This window comes from Myripristis murdjan, chromosome 13 (assembly GCF_902150065.1).
Source record: "Myripristis murdjan chromosome 13, fMyrMur1.1, whole genome shotgun sequence".
Classification (NCBI taxonomy): Eukaryota; Metazoa; Chordata; class Actinopteri; order Holocentriformes; family Holocentridae; genus Myripristis; species Myripristis murdjan.
Window position 1 is genome coordinate 34,857,116 of NC_043992.1, and position 23,314 is coordinate 34,880,429.

A 23,314-nucleotide genomic window follows, 5' to 3' on the forward strand; every position below is an offset into this window, starting at 1 on the left:
AGTTTGAAAAACACAATATTTTATTAGTTACAAACAAGATTCAACAAGTCAGTTATTTACTGGTAAAAACATTGTTTTTCTTTTTGGAAATACCTGGTCTTGTATGTGTTTGTGCCATAGGTGTAGTTGTCACGCCGGGTCTCTTAGCTACCAGACTCAGTCATCTTGCCAGGTGTAACATTAGAGTGAGTGTCAGGTAGGCTAACATGAGACCTGACTGAAAACGTCTGTTTGGAGATCAGGGGGAGAGTGTGCCGCTTTGCTCACAGAAATACAGAAAAAATAACAAGAATGCCACTGGAGAAAAAAGTGCGTCCTTCTTCAGCTTTGGGAAAATTAGAAACCCTACATGTCCCCAGGTAATCTGCTGCTTTGTTGCTCTCCTTAAAAGCAAGATCATATACTTTTTTCAAGCCGTACCGCAACTTAATCCCCTACAACTATTCATCTCTTCTTTTAATCTCAGTGTAGAGAGCAGGTGATGATATGATTTGGATTGAGGCAAAGTCATGTTTGTCATGTATGCCTCTCTACAGGCGCAGATCCTCGCTCGGGAAATGTTTACAGTTGTCAAGGTACAGGAGTTGCCATCAGCGGCAGCACTGAGTAGTCAGTGTGCAAAACTGGAAGTCTTGTTATCTGGAGCTCATAATCACATTCCCAAGCAAATAGATCTCAGTGCAGTTTTCCCTCCCCTCTTCTATTTTTATGTTTGCTGCAGTGCTGGCTCAATAGTCTCAAGAAAAGTTTATTTACAGCCTCACATATGCAGTAAGTTCTTTCACATATTCACATATTGTGTTGAGGGAGCAAAGAATTGCTGATATTCAATAATTAGACGGAATCCATTTAACAACAAAAGCATAGTCTTAGTCAAAATATCTAATATCAAAGCCTCACATCCTCTCTCATCCTCTCTGAATTGGGGAGTTCAGACGAGAGGAGGATTAATGTTTCTGGGCCATGTTGTCGAGGTGAGATACTGACAGATGATTTTCTGGCACCAAGGCCAGTGGGCAACTCCAAGGATGGAAACCAGCAGCCTGAATGGTTGGCGCGAGAGCTGCTGAAGCAGAACAGGCGAAGACATTCTGTTACACTTGGAGATAAGGCTCATCTTACCACACGACCACTCCTCAAAGCCGATTTAACTCACAGCCCCGGCAGCCTCAAGGTACAGTTTTAATAAAAGTCCACCCTGATGTGAAGTTAGAAAGGTCAATCCAATCCATGTACAGCAAATGTCACTTTGTTTTAATTATTTTGTCTCATTGTGGATTACAAAAGACCTTTATGAGGTTTCTTTTGTTTCCCTGTGGATCTAGTGATGTATAGCTGCTGGTTTTAACCTCAAGGTGTCACTAGAGTGTCAGATGTAGCCCTCCCTTGCAACGCTAACAGCTACTGGAGTCTGTCTCGTGGTCTCCAAGTAAACTACAGCTGAAGCAGACCTCACAGGCAGAGAAAGAGAGAGTATGAGGTGATGCCAAAACTGTCATTTTAAATCAAACTGATGATCAATTTACTCATTGCCTGACAGCGCATTGGGCTGGACAATCTGTCCCATGGCCGAGATGGCTGTGTTTCAGGCCAAAGTAAAACAAACACATTTGCCGTGTCATCTACTTAAAAGGATCCCAATAGATTCAAATTCAAGCTTTCAAGCTGACAGGGATGATGGAATGACACAGAAGGGGAGTGAAAATACTTTGGCTAAAGTTTGTGGGGTTCAGATGCAAATGTCAGTCACCCACTCCCGCTTAATGTAATGAGAAATTTGCCATAACAGATTAGGCAGAGCAGCCTCAAGAGTTTAAAGTTATGCAGCTCAAATAAAGGGATTTGGAAGGCAGTCGGGGTCATATGAACACTTCCACCGTATCCATCATGCTACACTCGACACTGACTGATTAAGCAATTATTATCTCTGCAATTCAGGAGATACCGTGGGGAAGCCATGACTCCAGTCGCATCCTTGAAGAATTAGGCTGTTTATCCCTGTTATTTATTAATGGTAGATCAAAGAGTGTCATGGATGAAGGACTCGTTGCTAGGAAACCACAGCAAATTGAAGAGAGGTCATTAACACAGAGAGCATGGCCTGTCATCTGCCCCTGTGCAAGCTCCTCAAGGATGCTCGCTGATGGAGGTCGCTGTCTCTCTCTTGGCTATTACAGATTTCCATTAATACTCAACGGTGGCATCCTAATCATGTGCATTGTTAATGATAAGGCAGACAGTGTGTCCTCTCTCTAACTTTGTGTTGTATTTTTAGCATTCAGAATTAATTAAGTGGCTGGTGAGTTAATGTTAATAACTGGTTCTATTCAAGCTTATCACTCTGTTTTTTCCCTGGAAGGTTTTTGTCCTAATTTTCATAATCAGCACGCGTGACAGTAATTTGCTGCGTTATGGATTAGGGTGCACATATAATGACAACGGCCTTTCCTCTTTCCAATAAGACTGATCAGGTATCTCTCGAAGACCTCCAGAAACTAAAACGGGCATTTGAGGTATGAATTGCATCTTTTCTCAATATTCAGAGTCTATTTTTTCATTTCCTGGAGATGTTTAGTTCTTTTATTGCATTTTTTTTTCTCTACAAAGGAATTTGAAATGGGTGGCTTGAGATCCATGGATGAGAAGAATTTTGGCTGCATAGTGAAGAAGTGTTTGAATTTGCATAACACTGTAAGCAAGGGTGATTCTTTCTCTTATTATTTCACCGTCTCTTTCTCATCTTTTCTCTTTCGCTTGCTCTCTCTGTGTCCCACATCCTTGTAATTTAAGACACACTTTACAATTACCTGATTAATTATGCCAGTTTTTAAATGCTAATTCTCTTAGTGATAATATTCTTTATGTTTTTTTTTTTCACCCTCTTGTTTCACAGAGCAATACACAAATTCAAGAGCTATTCAAGAAGATCGATTATTCAGGCCAGGGAAGGATTTCGTGGGTGAGATGAAATTCATTTTTGCTCCTTTCATTCAGTGAAAGGGAAATTGCATGAGCTAAAGAACTTTTCCATGCACGGTACAGTAACACCACAAATCTATAATAGAGAAAAAGTTACCATGAAATGTGATAGGGTTATTTCTTGGCAACTCTAATCCAGCTTCGATGTATGCTACTGAACTGAAAACAATGATTTTTGTCTTAATGCTTTTTTTAGTGCCAGCCCAACAGTACAGTGAGCAGGATGTCAGCCACAGGACATCTGCGTTAACTCAAAAAAAGGGTGTACTTGCCTGAATAGAGCATTGGTTTCACTTTTAATACTTTACTTTCATATTTGTTCAGTGGATTTCAGAGGAAGGATTAGTTTCACCATACAGGTCGGCTATATCAAGCTGGACAGAGTGATATATGTGTTTGTATACTTGCGATGAAGACTTTAGATGCTATGTCTGGATATCTGCCTTTGTGGTGTTACACTGTAGCATGTAAATGGTCTTTTTTATCATTACAGACTGCTGTGGAATCAGTTCAGTCATTTTGCTTGAATAGACTAAGATGTAATCAGTCTTTAGATTTGAACAGCAGATGATAGAAGCATAGACTTTGAATGTTTTTTTTTTTTTTTTTCATATTAAATCATAGTTTTAGTGACGCTTCAGGAATATGCAGTGGACAACCTTGGCCTTGCTAAGAGTGTATGGATGGTATTGTTTATGGTTGCAGCAGTGAGTTGGTATTAGGACTTTTATTAGATTTTTTTTGCTGTTACATTTTCATTTGCCAGTACATTCAGGGATGGCAAACATACAGTATAACCAATGCTAGGCTATTTCTCTATGTGTAGTAGTACACAAGGATAAATATGATTATAATTGTCTTAACGGATCTCATATAGTTTTAAATCACCCATACTTTTCTATCATGGAAAATGTCGCATTCGTATCAGTCCAATTAAGAGTCATTTTGGTGCATTGTGGCCTGGCCTATCAGATGATAACTTAGTTTGTAGTTGTTTTTTGAAACTTTGTACACATTTGATATGATGGCGCCGTAAGTGTGTGAGCAATCAGCTTATCTGTAATATCAAGGTACATCAGCCTGTGAACTTCTAACATCAATGCTTTTTCTTTTTCTGCATCTTTTTCATGATTTGAAATGGTGTCACACATCTCCTCCTCTTTCAATTTAGAGAAAGCAGGAAAAAGGCTGTTTTGCTTTACAATTGTGTATGTGTATGTGTATGTGTGTGTGTGTGTGTGTGTGTGTGTCATAGGGGTGGGAGGGGGGTTGGGGCGTGGGTGGATGCATCAGTCTCCTGCTAACATGGACATGCCCCGCCACAATTCTGGATGTGGAACTTGAATTGCTTATATAAAATCATGCACGAAGCAAGCAGAGGGCACATGTATGTAGCTGGAGTTTTCTGCTGCAGCGTAAATGCTTTAAACTTAGTCAACCCTCTACAAGTGCTGCATATAACCTTCTGGAAGTCTAATGACCCGCTTCTCTGATGCTTGCAGCCAAATTTTAATTATTATTTGTTGAGTGTTTATTTTTATTTATTTATTTATTTTTTAGCTGATCTTGACCAAAAGGTGCTGATGATAATGGAGGATATAACTACAACAAAGAGTTCACATTAATTAACATGCAGAGTGCAAAGTGTTTAATTAATTAATTTATTTATTCGTTTATATGACAGACACGGTGCACACTGATAGACATTAAATGTAAATGCAGAGGTTCACCACAGTGGCTAGTTTTCATCTGTAGTTGAAGGGAAGCTAAAATTAATTAGGAGCAAAGGTTAAAGGAAAATGCAAGAATACATTTCCATAAGGTAACACTGTTTTTAAAATGCAGTGCCTAAAATCTGACTTGTTAGACAATACACCAAAATGAATTGTTGAAGAAGCAGAACTGGGATGAATAAGCAGCAGCAGCAAAAGCAATGGTCTTTGTGTACAATGCATGTAAGTCAAACAACTGCATAAATCAGAAGCAGCAGGGTTAGAAGAACATAAAGACACAAGTGGACACATAAATACAACAGAGTAAGCAAGCTCAGCTCAACATATCATACATCACACACATAATACAGAAGCATACAGACACAGGCTAATTTAAACAAAGTGGGAATCAAAATGGCAACAGATAAACAGAGAGACGTGCTGTTTTAATGATGGCAAATTCGATTGTTAATGAGCCAAGTTATTTGTTGCCTAAAGGAGGACCGATATGTGTTCGGCTCTCTGATTTGTGTTGGCAGAGACTTCCATTCCTCTGAGGCTCTGTGTGTGACGGCAGATTGAATAAACACACTTCCTCTCAGTGGGATAACACAGTCCCTTCTTGTAGCACCCTGAGCATTCTGACTGGAGAGTGTCCTCAGACTAATAACAAAACTGAATCTGAAATCTGAATGCAGGGGGGGTGGAAAACAGATTGTGCTTTCTTACACATAATATCATGCAGGATGAGTTCTGCACGTACATGCAGTTGGAGTACAGAGCGACGGAGGAATGTGTGGCACGCAGTAAGCAGGCGGCCTTCACTCTGCCCGCCACAATCAAGACCGTGTGTCACGGCGTTCCCGTTGCAAAAATCCACTCCACCCCTGATGACACGATCCTTACGGTGCAAGAAGATGGGTCTGTTTGCTGCTGGAGCCCTGGACTTCAACTACAGAAGACCAAAAGCGTGTTTGTATGTTTTAAAGGTGCAACTATGCAACATCGCTGAAGTGACGACCCTTCAGACTCAACTGATAGAGAGTGTAGAAGAAGCACATAATTGCTACACGATTCTCACAGTCAGATGCTTATACCACATTTTGTCAGTTGAGTCTGAAAGGTCCTCATTTAAATCAACCATCAGCAGTTTTTCATAGTGCACCCTGAATTTGAGCACATTTACCAGCACTGTGATGTTGCCTTTGTTCGGCATAAATGTGCTGCATTCATAATGCAGGAAAATGAAAATATCACAATGCCTTTTTCTGTCACTGTAAAATATATTTGGCAAATAAATCTAGCTGATGTTGGCCAGTCAGCATAATGCAGTGAACCGAATTAGCATTTTATGGTTCTGTATTACGTTTTGTAAAACCATCTTTATAAGACAAATTGGTTCAATTCAATTCAGTTTTGTGTGTATAGAAGGTATTGCAAGGCGCTTACGGAGAGAAATTTTGGCTCATCCCATGAACCAAAATCTCTCCCATGAGCGAGCACTTGGTGACAGTGACAGTTGAAATTGAATGCTGCATTCAGATCGGGTCCATTGAAATGTCACGAGTATTTAACTTGTGGTTTTGTTCATTTATCACAGCATGAAAGACCTGCAACTAGGAGCTCAAAGTGGGCAACCGATTTTATTCCTATGATACAGTACAGCAAGCTGATCATTGCAACAGGGTAATATTGAAAATAAGTCTAATGAATTGACATAGGACAGGGTTGTTTACTCAAAACATTCATTATATTTATTTAGAGGAGATCTCAGACTATGCGATATTGGTTTTGTGCTTGTTTGTTTGCCGTCCTGCAGGGACAGAGAGATCCAAATGTACGAGCTTTCCTCTCTGGAGCCTTACTGCCAGATTACCGCTCTAGAGACGCTGCCTCTGACATTAGACTGCTGGTGAGCAACACAGTTTTATATGAGCATCATCCTCCAAACACACCAAAGGGTCCTGATCTGACACGCTGCTTCTCTCCACAGCGACACCGGCCCTGACGAATGTGCCATTGTGTATGGAGACGACCAGGTAGACTGTTTCTCTTGTTGACATCAGATCCAATTAGCAGAGAGTTAATTTATTATATCCCACTTGATTAATATTGTGAAACGCTCATTTTCCTGTTTGTGATCCAGGGCTGCGTGAATATCATATTAATGTCTTCTGCTGGACAAATCCTGAGGTAATTTTCCTTTAATAAAGACCTTGGCTTTTCTTGACAAATGCACCGTCAATGCAATTCCAACATGACCCCGACGGAACTTCACAGCAAAAAACAAATCACAAACACATTATAAGCTTATTTATAATGTGGGCAGTGAATGCACTATTCATATGGAAACAGGACTATCAGAGCATACAATATATATTCTGATTGTATTTATAAAATCGTAACATGTCCAGCTTTTCTTTGTTTTCTTTTATTAGTTGTGCTGTTCTGATACTTATTTTTATTTATTTATTTATTTATTTTTTGGACAAACTGACACACTGCCAGCAATTCAGCTCATCGATTGAACTCATCTTTGATTTTCTACACAGTTGAGTGGCTGAAACAAACTCCGCTGAACTGTAGGGAGACATTGAATGAATGAATGAATGAATGAATGAAGGCTTTATTTCGAACATGTGCAAGTTGTCCAAAAAGAAAAGAAAAACAGCAAAACAGCAAAAGAACAATTGAAAACAATATTAACTTAACATGTTCGAAAAGGAGTAGGAAGAAGCACAATGCTTATTGAATCCTACCCCCTCTCCACTTAGTAATTAATCAGTTTACCTCCTGTGTGTCCTGTTTTTTTTTTTTTTTTTTTTCTGATCACATACTCACAATCATAAATAACTCAACATATTTACCGGTGCCAACAAAAAAATAAATAAAATAAATAACAAGTAAATAAACAATATGTGAGAACCCTAGTGTTCGTCACACCCTTCCTCTTCCCTATACCTTGTGAATACCATGTGTTTGTACCGCTGTTTGAACTTGCTCATGCTTGGACATTGCCTTAGCTCCCCCGTCAATCTGTTCCACAGTTTCACTCCACATATCGAAATACAAAACGTTTTTAAAGTTGTTCGAGCATAAAGATGTTTTAAATTTAGTTCCCCCCTCAAATTATATCCCCCTTCTCTATGAAAAAACAGTTTTTGAATATTTGCTGGGAGTAGGTTGTTTATTGCTCTGTACATGATTTGTGCCGTATGAAAATGAACCAGATCAGTGAGTTTCAATGTTTTTGATTGTAAGAATAAAGGATTTGTGTGTTCTCTGTAACCAGTGTTATGAATTACCCTTATGGCTCTTTTTTGCAGTATGGAAAGTGGTTGTAATGTACATTTATAGGTATTGCCCCAAATCTCTACACAGTAATTTAAATATGGTAATATAAGTGAATTGTAAAGAATGTGGAGTGATTTGTGGTCCAGAAAGTGTTTTGCCTTACTTAATACTGAGATGCTCCGTGACAGTTTGTTTTGTATATGTTTCGTGTGAGATTTCCATGTTATTTTTTCGTCCAAAATTATACCTAGAAATTTATTTTCATGAACCCTTTCAATGTTTACACCATCAACCTGTATTAGTGCTTGAGTGTTTATTTCATGATTACCAAATAACATGAGTTTTGTTTTATTTAGATTTAACGATAATTTGTTCCTATCAAACCAGTTCTTTAATTTACACATTTCTGCAGTAATCCTCCCCAGAAGTTCCTGCAAATTCTCCCCTGAACAAAAAATATTTGTGTCGTCCGCAAATAAAACTAATTTCAATATGTTTGAGACGTTACAGATGTCATTAATATAAAGAGTGAACAATTTTGGACCCAGTACTGACCCCTGGGGGACGCCACAAGCAATGTCCAAGCATGAGGAAGTATATTCTCCCAACTTCACAAATTGTCCCCTGTCCCTTAAATAACTTTTCACCCAGTGCAAAACTATCCCCCTGATCCCATACCGTTCCAGTTTATTGATTAATATTTCATGATTGATTGTGTCGAAAGCTTTCTTGAGATCGATGAATATTCCAATTGCGTACTTTTTATGATCTATTGCGTTAGTGATTTCTTCAAGTGATTCCATTAATGCCAATGATGTTGAACTGTTTGATCTGAATCCATACTGACTGTTGGAGAGTAATTTATGTTTATCTATGAATTTGTCTAATCTGCTGTTGAATGCTTTTTCCAGGATTTTTGAGAATTGTGGGAGTAACGAAACAGGCCTGTAATTTGTGAAGTGGTGTCTATCCCCAGTTTTAAACAGCGGCACAACTTTAGCTATTTTCATTTTGTTTGGAAATTTACCAGTTTGGAATGATAAGTTACAGATGAAAGTCAGTGGTTTTGAGATCCCTTCTATGACCCTTTTCACAATTATCATATCAATGTTATTACAGTCAGTAGATGTTTTATGTTTACATTTATTTACAATACCAATTATTTCTTTTTCTTCCACTGCTGTGAGGAACATTGAGCTTTGGTTTCTATCTATAAGATTATCATTCCAATCCTGAGGTGACGACGGATCAGGGATTTTTTCTGCCAGATTTGGACCAACACTTACGAAAAAACGATTAAAACTATTAACTATATCATCCATATTGTCCCTTTTAATGTTGTTATCTATAAAATACTGAGGGTAACACGGTCTAGAGCCATTTTTAATAATATTATTTAATATATCCCATATTCCTTTAATATTGTTTTTGTTATTATTTAATATCTCACTATAGTATTCCTTTCTGCTAACCCTTATAATATTGGTTAACTTATTTTTATATTTTTTGTATTTATTCTCTGCCTCTTTAGTTCTTTGTTTTATGAATTCTCTATATAGTGTATTTTTCTTTTTACAGGCATTTTGTAACCCCTTTGTGATCCATGGTCGATCCGTATATTTATGTTTTCTCATATATTGTTTAATTGGACAATTTTTGTCAATTTGTCATTGGGCATTAACAGCCAATCAGATTTTTGTGCTTCCTTGTTTCCCTCCTGCTGTGAAACTGCTCGGTGGAAAATATTGTTTTTGGTGTGATCAAAATTAATTAGTGCCTTTCCCATGAGCCAGTTACGATTTACTGCATGTGTGGTGGCTTCTGAGCAAAATAACACCTCTGGTGGTGAGACCCTCCATGAAAATATGTGAGACCTGTTAAACAAAACACATTGCTGCTGCCTGCACAATAACCCTGTGTGAGTAAAGCAGAGTCAGCTTCACTGACCTGAATGGATGTCAATAATGATGAAAGCACATAATTAAAGGCAGGTTTGTACATGTAGAGAATATGTTTGTATTTAACAGACTAAAATAAATCCAAAACAGTTGCACACCAATAAAACAAAACCTTTCAGGGATTACAGGTTGTTTTTTCATTTCAGAGGAATTCTGTTTGACTAGTTAGTGTTGGTCTTTGTTAATCTTAAAATTTTGCACTCAGTATAAATGATGAGGCCCTAATTCATCTAGTGCACTTGTCATCTTTTCTTTTAGAATATCTTCTTTTATAATGTCTTGATTCTATCACAGAAATACTCTCAGTGCACATCTCTGATGGGGATTTGTTTAAAGCTGTGTTAAAGAATCTCATTTTGGTTACAGTGTGAACTGAGATGTTCATCTCCTGCTAACCATGAATTTTTATGACAGCCTTCTTAAATTGCCTAGTCACGGTCTCCAGTTTGGTACTTTGTTGAGCATTTTTCTTTGTCTCATGTCAAGGTGCTTGGCTAGATAATTTCTATATAGCAGCTGAGTTTAGGGTTTATTTATATTTGTACAAGCCAATTACAAAGGTACCTGTCTTTATCTTTGTTATAAACTTGGCTGTGTGAACCTTCAGAGATGTGTTGATGGGTGTCATGTATCCTCATGGTTGTTCAAGTTGATCCAGCGGGTCAGTGCCTGGTGATTCACTGGCTCCTGTAGTGCCTTGTGCTGATAGCATTATGGCTCAGGCTGCTTTAAATACTCCCAGACCTTAAGTGCCGTTTTCTTCAAAAATGTTGCATGTGTCAAATTTGTCAGTATGGCATAATGTAGTGTCTTCAGAGTGAATGTGTGTATATGTTAAATATGTACACACACACACACACACACATACACACACACACGAATAGATATACATTACATATACATATACATATACACTGATAGATATACATATACATTACAGTATATATTTGCTGAAGTTAAACTGACTTGTAAAGTTTCTGTAAAATCTTAAAACTTATACCAGCAGGTAGGTATATCATGGAAAAGAGTTTTACCTTTTTCTCCAATGATTTGCATACTAATTAAATGAATTATGGAGACTTCTGAAGATAAAAATGAGGTGTCATAGAAATGTGAAAAATTGCATGCAGGGTCAGACATTTCTTCCTTTTTTATGTATAGATTATGGCATAAATTACCCAAGACTGAGAATATGCCCAGTATAGGAATTGACCAAGCAGTGCTTTCTCCGGACGTGACTTATATCCGATGGAAGGTCCATCAGGACTGGGTGACACAGGTAACATTTCACCTTTCTCAGTTTACATTTTAAATCTGTTGTCTCTGTTGTCTCTCTCTCTCTCTCTCTCTCTCTCTCTCTCTCTCTCTCTCTCTATATATATATATATATTAATCACACTTTAATTTCATTATTCAGCCTGTTGTATAATGACAAATAAACTTCCTTGTATCCTTGTATCCTTGTATATATATATATATCTTCAAAGTTGTACTTACAGTAGACTGAGAAACGACATTTTCTACCTAAACAGTGTAATAATGGTAGCTCAGTTATTTCAGTGGTGACATTTTCCTTGTCTGATGCATAGATAATGCCAGCTTTGAACATGTACTGCTAATGCTCTATTCTCAATTTAGGCAAAATATTTTCACAATATCAACGCCGTTGTTTCCACTTCAGATGATGAGGCATCTGCTGTTGTTATAGGTAATTTCTGCCTTGTTTTGTTCATTTGGCCTCTGTTCTCTCTGTGGCATGATGCGCAGTGTATGGGAAAGCACAAGCGTAAAAATAAAGGTTAAATAATCAGATGTTTTCTGTGTTATAGCACAGACAGAAAACACATCCTCTCTCTGATTGAAAATAAGAGCCAAATAATAAATGCTGCATGCTCAGAATGAAAGCACATGTATCAAAGTCCATTCGCCGTAATGTGTGGTAATGAAATTTTGTGGTGGACGTAAGGCAGTCCAGAGGGAGAGTTGTGCAGGATGACTCATGATGACTCATCTTTCACAAATTCACCAATCAATGCCAGTGTGTGTGTGTGTGTGTGTTTGTGTGTGTGTGCGTACGCATGCATGTAGGTTACCATGTCCACCTCCTTGTTGTGTGTACTATGTGCCCAAGCTGTGTCATTTATTTTGATAATGATTCACTCTGCTGCCAGAAACACGTTTTGATGGATTTTTATGGCCTTCAAATGAAATGCTTGTTTGTCTTTTGTAAGGCTGTGTGCTCCCGTCAACCAACATCGAGCAGCAGCTGAGGGAGATCACAGAAGCCTGTTGTGAGGGCAAGGACAAGAAGGTGCAGCCAAACTGGACCCCACAGCCCCGGGCGTCCTACGACCAGACAGTCTTCACCGTTTACAAAGGCGTCAAGACCTTTGACCTTTGCAAGAGACACAACCTGCTGGTGACCGGAGGCATGGACAGACTCGTGCGCATGTGGAACCCTTACTGTCCTGGGTGAGGAGCCGTATTTTACTGGGTTCCCAGCTGAGGATAATGAAGAAGTAGAGCAGAGCAGAATAGAGGAAATTGGTTTTGCAGAAAAAAAAAAAAAAAATCAAGATTACTTTTGACATGAAAACATGAGACACATGATATGGAAATTATAGATAAGATAAAATTGGAGATCCAGATATTGTACATACTATTGAACATGCCAGATCAGTGACACATACAGAAGGGAGGCCCAGTGTAGTTGAAATATTTAATCCCTTAAAGACTGATTTTCGCAGAAATTTCCCCTTAAGCACCATCAAACTTAGAAAAGCCATTTATTCCGCATATACTATATACTGTGTGGCTGCTCATCGCAACGCTTCATTGGCGTTAAATCCAAGATAACATTGTTCTATGGCTGCCCCACTACATCAAATAGAAAATATTAAGATGAAATTTGGCACCTCTGAAAACGTCAGGGTCTCCACTAGAATTTTAAATAAAGTTCAGAGGGTTTTATTAAAGTCCAGCTCCACAGTAATGACGAATGCTCCCATTGGAGCGGCAGAGTTGACAAGGTTAAGTGCGAGTGCAGGTGTTAAAAGTTAAAAATGAGGTGGTCACTCAAGGCCATTTACACCGTAGAATCCAAATGACTTCTGGGATGTTTCATTTACCTGCACCCTTTTGTTCTGTTTTCCTCGGACAGGAAACCGACCGGGGTTTTGAAGGGACACTCTGCCCCCATCTTCTACCTCTGCATCTCGTCAGAGGACAATCGGCTCTTCCCTGTTTCCATGGACTGCACTGTTAAAGTGGGACATGTCTCATTCTATCATGTTTCACTTGTCCTAAACCCTCCAGAGTGAATACAGAGCTACAGTGTTATGTCCATTAGCCACTTATAGACATTTTACTGGCTCCCATTTCAGATCTGGCATATTCGAGATCAATCTTGCCTGTTTACGGCGAACACCAGAGCCAGTGGGATTGATGGTGACATATCTGCATGCTTCTATTCTCCCTCTGTGAAATCCCTTTATATTGCAGCAGACTACATGGCTTTACTCCCTCTTAAGATAAGGTTGGTTCTGTTTTTCATGTCTTTGTGGTTTGTGCGCCAATAGAATCCAATTTGCTCTCAAACGTTTTTGACCGTTTTGCTCAATTGTGTCGATAATTTTAAAATTAGAGGACTAATTTGACAGGCACAATGGGCAATGTCATTCTAACAAGGACAGCATGATTTGGAAATATTCCCTATTAAGGGATTTAATGCCTCTGATTTAGCCAGAAGATAAAGAATATGAGCTCTTTTCATAAATCAGGGATGACTTTAGTGCCTTTTCAATCATCTTCCTGTTCTTTTTATTTTGTATTTTTTTTAATCATTTTGCCCTAATTTAAGGCCACAGCTCCACCGCCATGTGATTGTTTCACATAATGAGCCTGTGATGTGCTGTGGCTATAGTGAGGAGCTTCGTCAAGTTGTCAGCTGCACTGAGGGATCTGTGAGTAAAATATTATTTTATAGCATGGACTAAGACACCTGATCTGTGTTTAAAAAAAAATGTGTGGAAACAATATACAGGAAGGAGGTAGCTCAGTTAATCTGCTATATATCAGTATTATCTGCAAAAATAATACTTTGCTATAAAATTCACCTGTAATTTTATCGTTTTTAGGTTGTGAAAGTCTGGGATTTTGACACTGGACATCAAGTTTTTGAGTTTGGTGGTGCACACGGCCCATCTACTGTTACATGCATGACTTTTGACCCCAAGGGGAGGAGGTACTATGCATGAGACAACTCATGATAATGTTTTCTCCTTGTGAAAATGATTTACACATGACATTATGACACCGTGGCTTCGTTTGTACAGACTCATCACAGGGGGGCAAGATGGCTGCCTAAAGATCTGGAACTTCAACAACGGCCGCTGCCTAAAGACACTAAAGAGAGGTATGCAGCGACTGTGAATTTTCTTCTATTTTATTCCTCAGAAGAAAATTTTGAAACACTCTGTGATCCAATTACCGTGCAGCACCACTTACACTTCATTTCCTTTAGATGCTGAATGTCGCAAGGTGTGCGACTGCACCTATCTGAAAGTCCACAGGAACCCGTAAGTAATGATGTGGTGTTTGGCAGGTATCGGCTCAATTTAAATTGTAATTCATTTTGATTTCTTGCAATCTTTGTTTGAAGCTACGTGGTGTCTGTCGGCTGGGACCGGAAGATTGACATATACTCAGTGAGTACAAAAGAAAAGAGAGAGTTCTCTGCAGCACATCAGTGTTTTTCCTCGGTTATTTCTCAGAAATCTAGCATCTTCCATTGCATTTATTCCTCCAGTTTCTCCATTTTTACAGCCTTTGCATTCCATTTGCATTATTTACGTTGTCATCAGCAGCTGACCGCCCTCCATTATGCAGCACATAACAAGTGATACTGAAAGCTGCCTATAGTCTTTGCCATTGCTTGAGCTGCAATAGGAAGAGACATTCATGAAGGAATTCTTGACATTTTTGTTGCAGGTTGATTGATAGGAAGTGAATGACATTTACTGGCCTTGTCAAGCTGTTTATAAGAAGTTTATGCACCAGGACAGAGAATGTTCTAAGTGACTACCAGTTTTATGATTGTTACATGTCCAAACAAAACAAAAATGTTCCAATATGAGATGCAAAATATCCCCAGTTTGTTGATTGTTTGGCCTTATTTTCCCAGGACACACCTGAGGACCCTCATCATGTCCAGAGGCTGCAGGCTGCATGGCAGGATGATCTGGTGATTAATTAGCAACAAACTGTTTGGACAGTAAATTTCAGCTGAAATGTTAAGGCAGGGCTAATTAATTAGTAGTTCAATGGGCACGGACTGAGAATTTGTATTCCCTCGGTTCCTCTCAGTCAGATTATAGATCACAGAGGTGGAAACACAGGGTGGATTCAATTGTTATTCCTCCATTTCTGAACATACAGCTTTCTGTGTTGAAAGTGACAAAGGGCAATTCAGCGACAAGGAAAATGATTTATTTTTGTCGTGAAGTGATGGTGTGTGATAAAAATGCATATAAGGCAAAAATACAAGGTCTGCCAGTTATGTATTTATTTCATTATATACTTATTTATTCATTGATTCATTCATTGTCACCATACATGGCGGGGAAAAAATAGGTAGTATCTTCTCATACATATTTTGCTTTTCAGTGTTTTGCATTTGAGTGTGGAGGAAGGCAGGTTTCTGATGTATACCTGCACCTGATTGTCTGTTTGCATATATGCATCGTCTCGGCACCTGTATATATCGAAAACTGTTTATCATGGTGTGCATCATATGCCAGAAGTGGTTAACCATTTCTGTTCATGTGTAACTGGGGCACTTAAAAGGTAATGGTGGGAAAGCTTTCCCACTGCTGGTGTGCTGATATCCAACAGACTTCCAGAGGATGGTGTAGTCTCAGGTCCGAAAAATCGTTTTTGCTGACTGGCTCTAAAGCTTAGAGAGAGATATGTGAGAAAGCCTCCCTGATCTCTGCCCTACTGTGCAGCATTGCCTGCAGAAAAATTTAAAACTTCAGCAACCTGTTATCCCCTCCACCACACACCCGCTCTCTTATTCTTTTTATTTTCGCCTTCTTTTTGCCTTCATCTCTCTCCCTCCAATTCTTTGTTTTTGAGATTGTCTGTTACTTATCATGAAATATTTTTGCTGTTCCTCCAGTAAAACTGCTGCACTTGTCGAAAAGAAACATCTATCTATGTATCTATCTATCTATCTATCTATCTATCTGTCTGTCTGTCTGTCTTGGTCTATCTACCTAACTGTTTACACTCCTGTCTATTTGTTTACTTGTCTATTTGTAGCTTGTTAGGATTGTTATATTGTCATATTAAAAGGGCAATGTTTGTCAGGAGCTTTGCATTTCCAGGTTTGCAAAGTTTTAAAGAAGAATTACAAAAGTAATAGTTATTAGTCATCTTGACTGGAGTTTGTGGCCCATGTAAACACGGTCCGTATCTCCCCATATGATCGCAGCGTTTTACGACCAAGCTCCAGTGAGAGTCTGTATGACCGGCTCCTCTCCACTGTGCCATAGTGCAGTTTGAAATGCATGTGTAGTTTTATGATCAACTTAAGATGTATGCGCCTTTTTTTTTTTTTTTTTTCCATAGAGCAGTTTTATCAAGCGCATTATTCCCACTGCTGAGATGATTGGTTACAACTTCAGGATTAGTGCTAGGAGAGCAAAAGTTTATGGCTGATGCATAATTAGTCTGACTCCAAAAGGTTACAGTATATCCATTTTTGGGGGAAATCAATATTTCAGTGTTGAAAAAATGCAGATGATTAGACCACTCAGATGTCTCTGTTTTGTAAGTCACAGCACGAAAGAAAGCTAATAACATCAGTGATATTCCTGAGGAAATTGTGTTCGCTAGTCAGTGACTATTTTGTCAAAGCAGGTTTTGCATTTTTCAAATAGTTGATAGTCTACATCAGTTTTGAATTGAACTATGCAGGTTATTTTATGCTGTGCCCAAACTTCAGACGTTCCAATCTGTCTCATTGCGGAAATTCATGGAGATGCATTCAGATGAAAGAAGTGACATTTAGGGCTTTCCAAAGTAATTCAAAGGAAAATATCAACAGTTTGGAAAGTGAATGGTTGGCAAACATTTACCTTTATCAAATGCAGGGGGTATGAGGCAGATGCTGATGTTTTTCTAACAACCATCTTCTTACCAAAGGCAATAGTCCACAGTCTGTGCTTCTGCTTCATAGAAATCTTGCAGGAATATAAACCGATTATCTCACTGCAGAAAGAATAAAATTCACTTTGCTGTCCTAAGGCATTTCCACTGAGATAAATGAAGCCCAATGACAATTTACAACTGTGTAATTTTTAATTTCAAAATTAAATGTAATCATGTACCTTCAAATGTATGAAGTAATGAGAAATATTCATCCGAACATAACAGTTATCTGCAAATTAAACATATGATACTATTTTCCAAACTGGTAAAATCACCAGCAACACCACAACTTCAGCATGCTTCCTTTAATCAGCCTCTCACAATGGGAGGATCAATCCCCATAAAATCACAATTGCTCTCCAGCGCTATATTCCAGTTTTATAATTTGGTTAGCAGCTGAACGCAATCGTCTCTGCAGGCTGTAGGAATCAAAATCGCTTCTCGCCCACCCATGATCTGTTATAGGAGGAGCCACTGGGTCCCTTGCCGTCCATCTGATTATGGCTGACGGATACACACACCCCAAAGTGGCCCATTTACACGGCAGAGTGACAGTATTACAGTGGTCACAAAGGGATGTGACCTCTTTTGATTATCTTCAGAGCCCTCTCTTGAAATTGTTTTTCATTAGTGGCCGGCAGAAGGGAGATCAATGGTTTCTTCTATATATAAACTGGTCTACGTCCTCCAGCCTTTGAGCCTCTGGTTAACTGTGAAATCTTGTGGTGCTCCAGATGGCCAGTCTGGTATTGCATCTCATTAAACCTTTTTTTTTTTTTTTTTTAAATGTGGCCCACTTCAACTTAACAGTATTTTGCTTTGATGTGGAATACAATATAAATTTGCTGATTGATGTCCAAGTCAAACAATGCCACCTGTCTTGCTGATCTGCTCCTCGCTGTGTGTGGCTCCTCACTGGAGGCCCCCTTCCAAGTAAATATTCCCATTGTTTTTGGTGAAAAATAAGCATATGAGCTATGATGACGTCCTCATTATCACTGTTAAGGGTGGCGAAAAATAGCTTTTGGCCTGTCTACTTGGATTCAAAATCACCAGTCCAAAATGTATGACACACTCGGCTTGAGTGCTGTGAGCACACTCGAGTCCCTGATGAAAATTCATTGACATTTAATTCATTTGATCATTTCATGCTTTATCTTTAGAAAATACATAACTTTATTAGAAAATACATAACTTAATTTTGTTTTAAAATGAGACAAACAGATGGAAACTTGGCAGAGTGGTACAAACTGGCAAGTTGCTCAGTTTAATTAATGACATACTTCCAGTTCGTAAGGATATTTCTCTATCTTTGCTCACAAAGATAGGACTTCCAAACAATGCCTCAACAATGATCCAAAAACAGAAATAAAATCACAGGATCTGTTGCACTAGGAATTACTTTGAATAAATCTTTTTATTTTCCAGCTGTTGAGAATGACCCTGCCTGTTTCTGTCCCCAGAGAAAAGACCATAAGGATGACATGCTTTGCATTGCACAGTGTCCCCCGTCTCTCCTGGCCACCGGCAGCCATGACGGAGAGATCATCGTGTGGAACGTGGTGTCTGGACATACACAGTGTCGCTTCCACAGCCCTCTTCCTCCTGAATACCAAAATGTTCAAGGTGAGCTCATACTTTTAAAGTGAAGGGAAATTATACGTTTAGCCACAAAAAAAATGCACAGCTCTGGTGATTATAAACCACGAGTGAAGGATCTATCATTCTCATTATGTGTCTTGTGTGTGTGTGTGTGTGTGTGTGTGTGTGTGTGTGTCTGCTACACAGGAGTGGATAAAAGTGTTCCATGCATCATTTTCCTGAGGATCTCCACCGTACGTGGGGGGTCGTCCTCTATCACGGCTCTTTTGTCAGCCGGGGCCGGAGGTCAGCGTCATGATCGGTGTTAAGTATAGCCTCGTACATGATTGCACCTCACAATCCATCACAATGCCTTTGCCGTATTCCTCTAATGATGTGTTTCATTTTTTTAAAGGTTCTATTAATTTCTGGAATGTGCTCAGAGGAGGACAATTTGTGAGCAGCTTTGAAGCTGTAAGCTATTTCACTGAACAATATCTCTCTCAGTTCCTCCTTTGGAATGTAAAGGGAAAGGACACCAGTTTCACTTTCTCTGCTGTGGTTCTCTTACCTCTAAAATTGCTGATTAAACGATAACAAAATCCACTGTGCTCTGCTTTGCTCCATTTACTGAGTGGCTAGCGGTTACCCTCAGTGAACTAACAAATTCCCACTGCAGAGGAAACGGGTCCCCCCCTCAGTATTGGGAGATGGGTGAACATCAGGGCAGCAAGAAAGGCAATGTGTCCTCCCCAAAGTTATATATACATATATTTAAAAGATTCATAGCCCACTTAATAAATGTTGAAAGTTACCTTGACAAATGCATAATATAGGAAGTAGTTCAAATGTGTAATGAAAGAAACCTGAATGAAAAAACAAACCCCCCCAAAAAAAACTAAAAGCAATTTTGTTGGCTTTGCTATCATACCACTTGAATTTGGTTACCTAGCAACACAGGTGTACCAGCCAATAGCTCTGCACAATTTTAAGTTGCTCTTATCATTTTCATATAATTTAATTTCTTCATGATTGGTTTCTCCAATTTGCTATTTGGAAGCTTTTCTATTATGTATCATCTCATTGCGAGAGGACTCTTACCTGGGAGCATGTATCCTGCTGCGGGGAAGGTGGCGCTCAGCTGCCGCGGGGGAGATAACTGTTAGTTATTTGGAATTAGTACGGCAAAGTGGAAACAGAGGAAGATGGATTCTGTTCCATCTATTTAAATACTTTAAAGGGAAAAGAAACGTGGTAAAATAATGAGGTTTAGCTTTTAGCTCTCTCTCATGTTTGACTAGAAATTGCAGGAGACTCGGTGCTTTATACCTCTCATTTTTCAGTCCAGATTCCAACAAAAGATAACCCGCCTGGCTAAAACACAAGGGGACGCACGGCTGTACGTGGCTGACCAGATTGGTTACATCTACATTTACAACATGGAGGAATTTGCTTTTGGCCCAGAGCAAAAGCCACCAAGAGGTTTGCTACATTCTCTCTTGGCATTACCTATGATCTGATAAACTGTAAAAACATGAGATGTATGTATATGAGCTTCTGTCTATCAGAATATTCAGTCCGCACCTGTGAGAGTTTCTTTCTCTTTCATATTTTCCCTCCACATTCATACAGCAGGAAAATACTGGCGTGCCCACACCAGCAGGATTACAGGGTATGTGAAATAAGTAAAATTCATACATAAAATACTAAACAGACCCCTGTCTCCAGAAAAATTATGTTCACATACAGGAAAACTGCAGTCTCAGTTACGTTTCGAGGGGAACGCAGTTTTGATGTGGATCATGTTTAGTTGGTGCTGGATCAAACAACCAACTTTCACCCAGGGGACCCAAATTCGAGTCCAGTGTAAAGCGATAGTCGTTTATTTGCACAAGTTTCGTTATATTACCGCAACCAAATGATTTTATGCCTAACCCTAACCTTTCCCTAACCTTAACCAAGTGCTTTTGGTAGCTAAAGGTTATGAAAATGGCTAAAATGCCACCTGACACGTGATACATCAGAAACAACGGTAATCTGTGACAAAATACATTTACCCCTAAATGTAATTAAGAGTGCAGTTTAGTTGTATGGGAACGTATTTTTTAGGAAACAAGGTTGAAACACTACATCACAGTAAATAAACACATCCCCTGTTTCATAAGTAGCTTCCTTTGCGTCCCACTTTTGATCTGTAATGTTTTGAGCACTTCAGTCCATTGCACATCGTGGCTTTATGTAATTTCAGCCAGGAATCTCATCATGTTGTTATGATTTTAAAATTAGCCAGAAACTGCAGTCAAATGGCAACCGGACTTTGCATTATGGCCTCTTATAACGTGTTATGTACTCCAAACACCCCTTGGGTTCATCCTGAGCTGAGCCAGTGGCTCTCAGGCTGGGGTGGCAGCAGCAGGAGCAGCTTATCCTGCTCAGACAAACAAAACATAGATGACGCTGTATGTGGGAGGGCCTTACATACCCAGCCAAATCAGTATAGGTGAGACGCTGCCTGGGGTGCATCTGCCATCAGTCGACCCAACACAGCGTGTGATTTAGAGTGCCCTGCCAGAAATGCCTTCTCCCATCGCATCCCATGTCTCTTTATTCTGGTCCAGTCTGCAGATTGTTGACAATGATCAAGTGGTGCTTACCTCATCCACTGACTGCACTGTGCGCCTGTGGAGTGCCCACGGAGAATTCATAGGTGGGTGTTATTGTGCACTCGTCATTCCTCTTGTTGTTGATGTTATTAATGTTTATGCAAATAGCATCAGTCTGGAGCATGATACAATGCATTAGTAGGGAACACCATTATACATACAGTGGGCATGTTCACTTCAGTGTGATGGTGTAGATCTCTCACTGACTTTTTTTCCACGTCATTCCTTTCCATTTTGTGCAAAAGTCAAGGCAGGAGTTTAATTCCAGCCTGATCCATCTGCCTACTGAGAAACTGAATAGCTCTTGCAAGAAGATCGCTCCCCAGAAAGCAAAACTCACAATCATTTATCAGCTTTCCTAACATTTTTGCTTATCCTGCTTACAAAATAGTGGCATTTGGGAGAACGTGATTAAACGTTTATTTAGTAGTAAGCACAAGGCATAAAAAAGACTTAAACATTTTTCAAATAAAACTTTTTTTTTTTTTTGGTTTTCTTCTGGGACTGTGTAGGATGCTGCACAGTAGGGTGGCACTTAATTAAAAAAACAAGGCAAAATGGATTTGAAGTTACACTTTCGACAGTGTCACAGTCCTTCCTCACCACAGCATGTAATGTGAGGAAACACTGACGTGGAAGATGTGTGGTCTCTATCCACAGGGACATTTGGGCAATCAGAGCCGTGGAACGTCTATATTTCCTCTTCCTGGAAGCATCCTGCTGTCCCCTATGAGATTCTGATTGACCCTCTGAGCTTGCCAGTTCATGAAATCCTGAATGGAAATACATGTGTTTCTAATGCCATTAGTCCTGACAAGGAGGCTGAGGCTGATGGAGAGGAACTAAAGGTTAGTAATGGCATATTGCTGATGGATTTTTTTTTTTTTTTTTTTTTTTTTTTGCACTACTTCACCACTGATTAACTGGGCTGTGCACTGTTATTCTTTTCTCTCTCCTCTGAATATGCCTGATCTTCTTGAGGTGTAATTACAGCCAGAATCACACAGCAATCTACAACATCCTGCGCCATCCATCAGCAACACAGATGTTGATGAAGAGATTAAAAACATGCAATACCCGGAGGAACACGAGAAGTGGTGAGTCATGAACATTTTAAAACAGCTAAAAACGACATATCATACGATACAAGTGTTAACACCAGACGCGATTGTGTGAGGAAATTAATATATGCAAAGTTAGTGTGTCATCTTTTGCATTTCAGGCTCTGCCATGAAATAATCAAGCACAGTGCCAAGCTAATGAACCACAGCGGGCTGGAGTGCTTTGATATTGTAGAACCACCAAACATATGTGTAAGATCTGACCCCTCCCTCGCTGGTATTGATCGCTTCCGATGCAGCACAGAGAAACTGGAGTCAACTGAATAAGATGAAACTTTATTGATCCCACACAGGGAAGCGGGGCAGTTGCAGCAGCAAATATTAAAATGATCCAGCATGGAAAAATACAGCATTAACAGAAGTGGAGATAGCAGAAATTAGTTGAAGTATGTGAAATTTAAAAGAGATTATAAATGATATATGATATGAAAATAACAGAATTTATGCAATATACACAGACCATAAGCTTATAAGTCTTATAAAACCTTCACTCACTAATTTTCTTCTCTTAGTCTACATCTTGTCCCTTTGCGATTATTAAGTAAAATCAATAAGCAGTAATGACTACTACCTGGATTCACCTTGCAAGTGTCCTTAATATCTTGTATATTCAGTGTATAGAGCATATGAGAGGAATTTGAAATATGAGGAATGAAAAATATGACATTTTTTTGTTACAATTAAAGTTATGGGTCTACAGAAGGCCAGAGACTGTCTAGTTAGACATGCTTTGTGAAATAATGCACACACTCTGATATTTATGCGCATGTATTTTGGATCTTACAGTATAGAAA

The 23,314-nt window shown here is 39.1% G+C and overlaps 1 protein-coding gene across 1 annotated transcript; it reads left to right on the forward strand.

Moving 5' to 3' along the window:
- Nucleotides 1-291: 291 nt before the first annotated feature.
- On the forward strand, nucleotides 292-22,787 carry wdr95 (WD40 repeat domain 95). The gene is made up of 30 exons (XM_030066423.1): nucleotides 292-359; nucleotides 1,009-1,174; nucleotides 2,463-2,513; nucleotides 2,608-2,691; nucleotides 2,894-2,959; nucleotides 5,437-5,667; nucleotides 6,292-6,377; nucleotides 6,511-6,603; nucleotides 6,685-6,730; nucleotides 6,838-6,884; nucleotides 11,105-11,222; nucleotides 11,582-11,651; nucleotides 12,175-12,415; nucleotides 13,104-13,209; nucleotides 13,327-13,478; nucleotides 13,803-13,905; nucleotides 14,080-14,186; nucleotides 14,278-14,357; nucleotides 14,466-14,520; nucleotides 14,604-14,649; nucleotides 15,126-15,185; nucleotides 18,619-18,781; nucleotides 18,944-19,042; nucleotides 19,152-19,210; nucleotides 20,080-20,218; nucleotides 20,369-20,408; nucleotides 21,355-21,443; nucleotides 22,060-22,247; nucleotides 22,393-22,496; nucleotides 22,622-22,787. The coding sequence occupies exons 1-30, from the start codon at nucleotides 292-294 to the stop codon at nucleotides 22,785-22,787; spliced, it is 3,123 nt and encodes a 1,040-aa protein (XP_029922283.1).
- The last annotated feature ends 527 nt before the right edge of the window (nucleotides 22,788-23,314 follow it).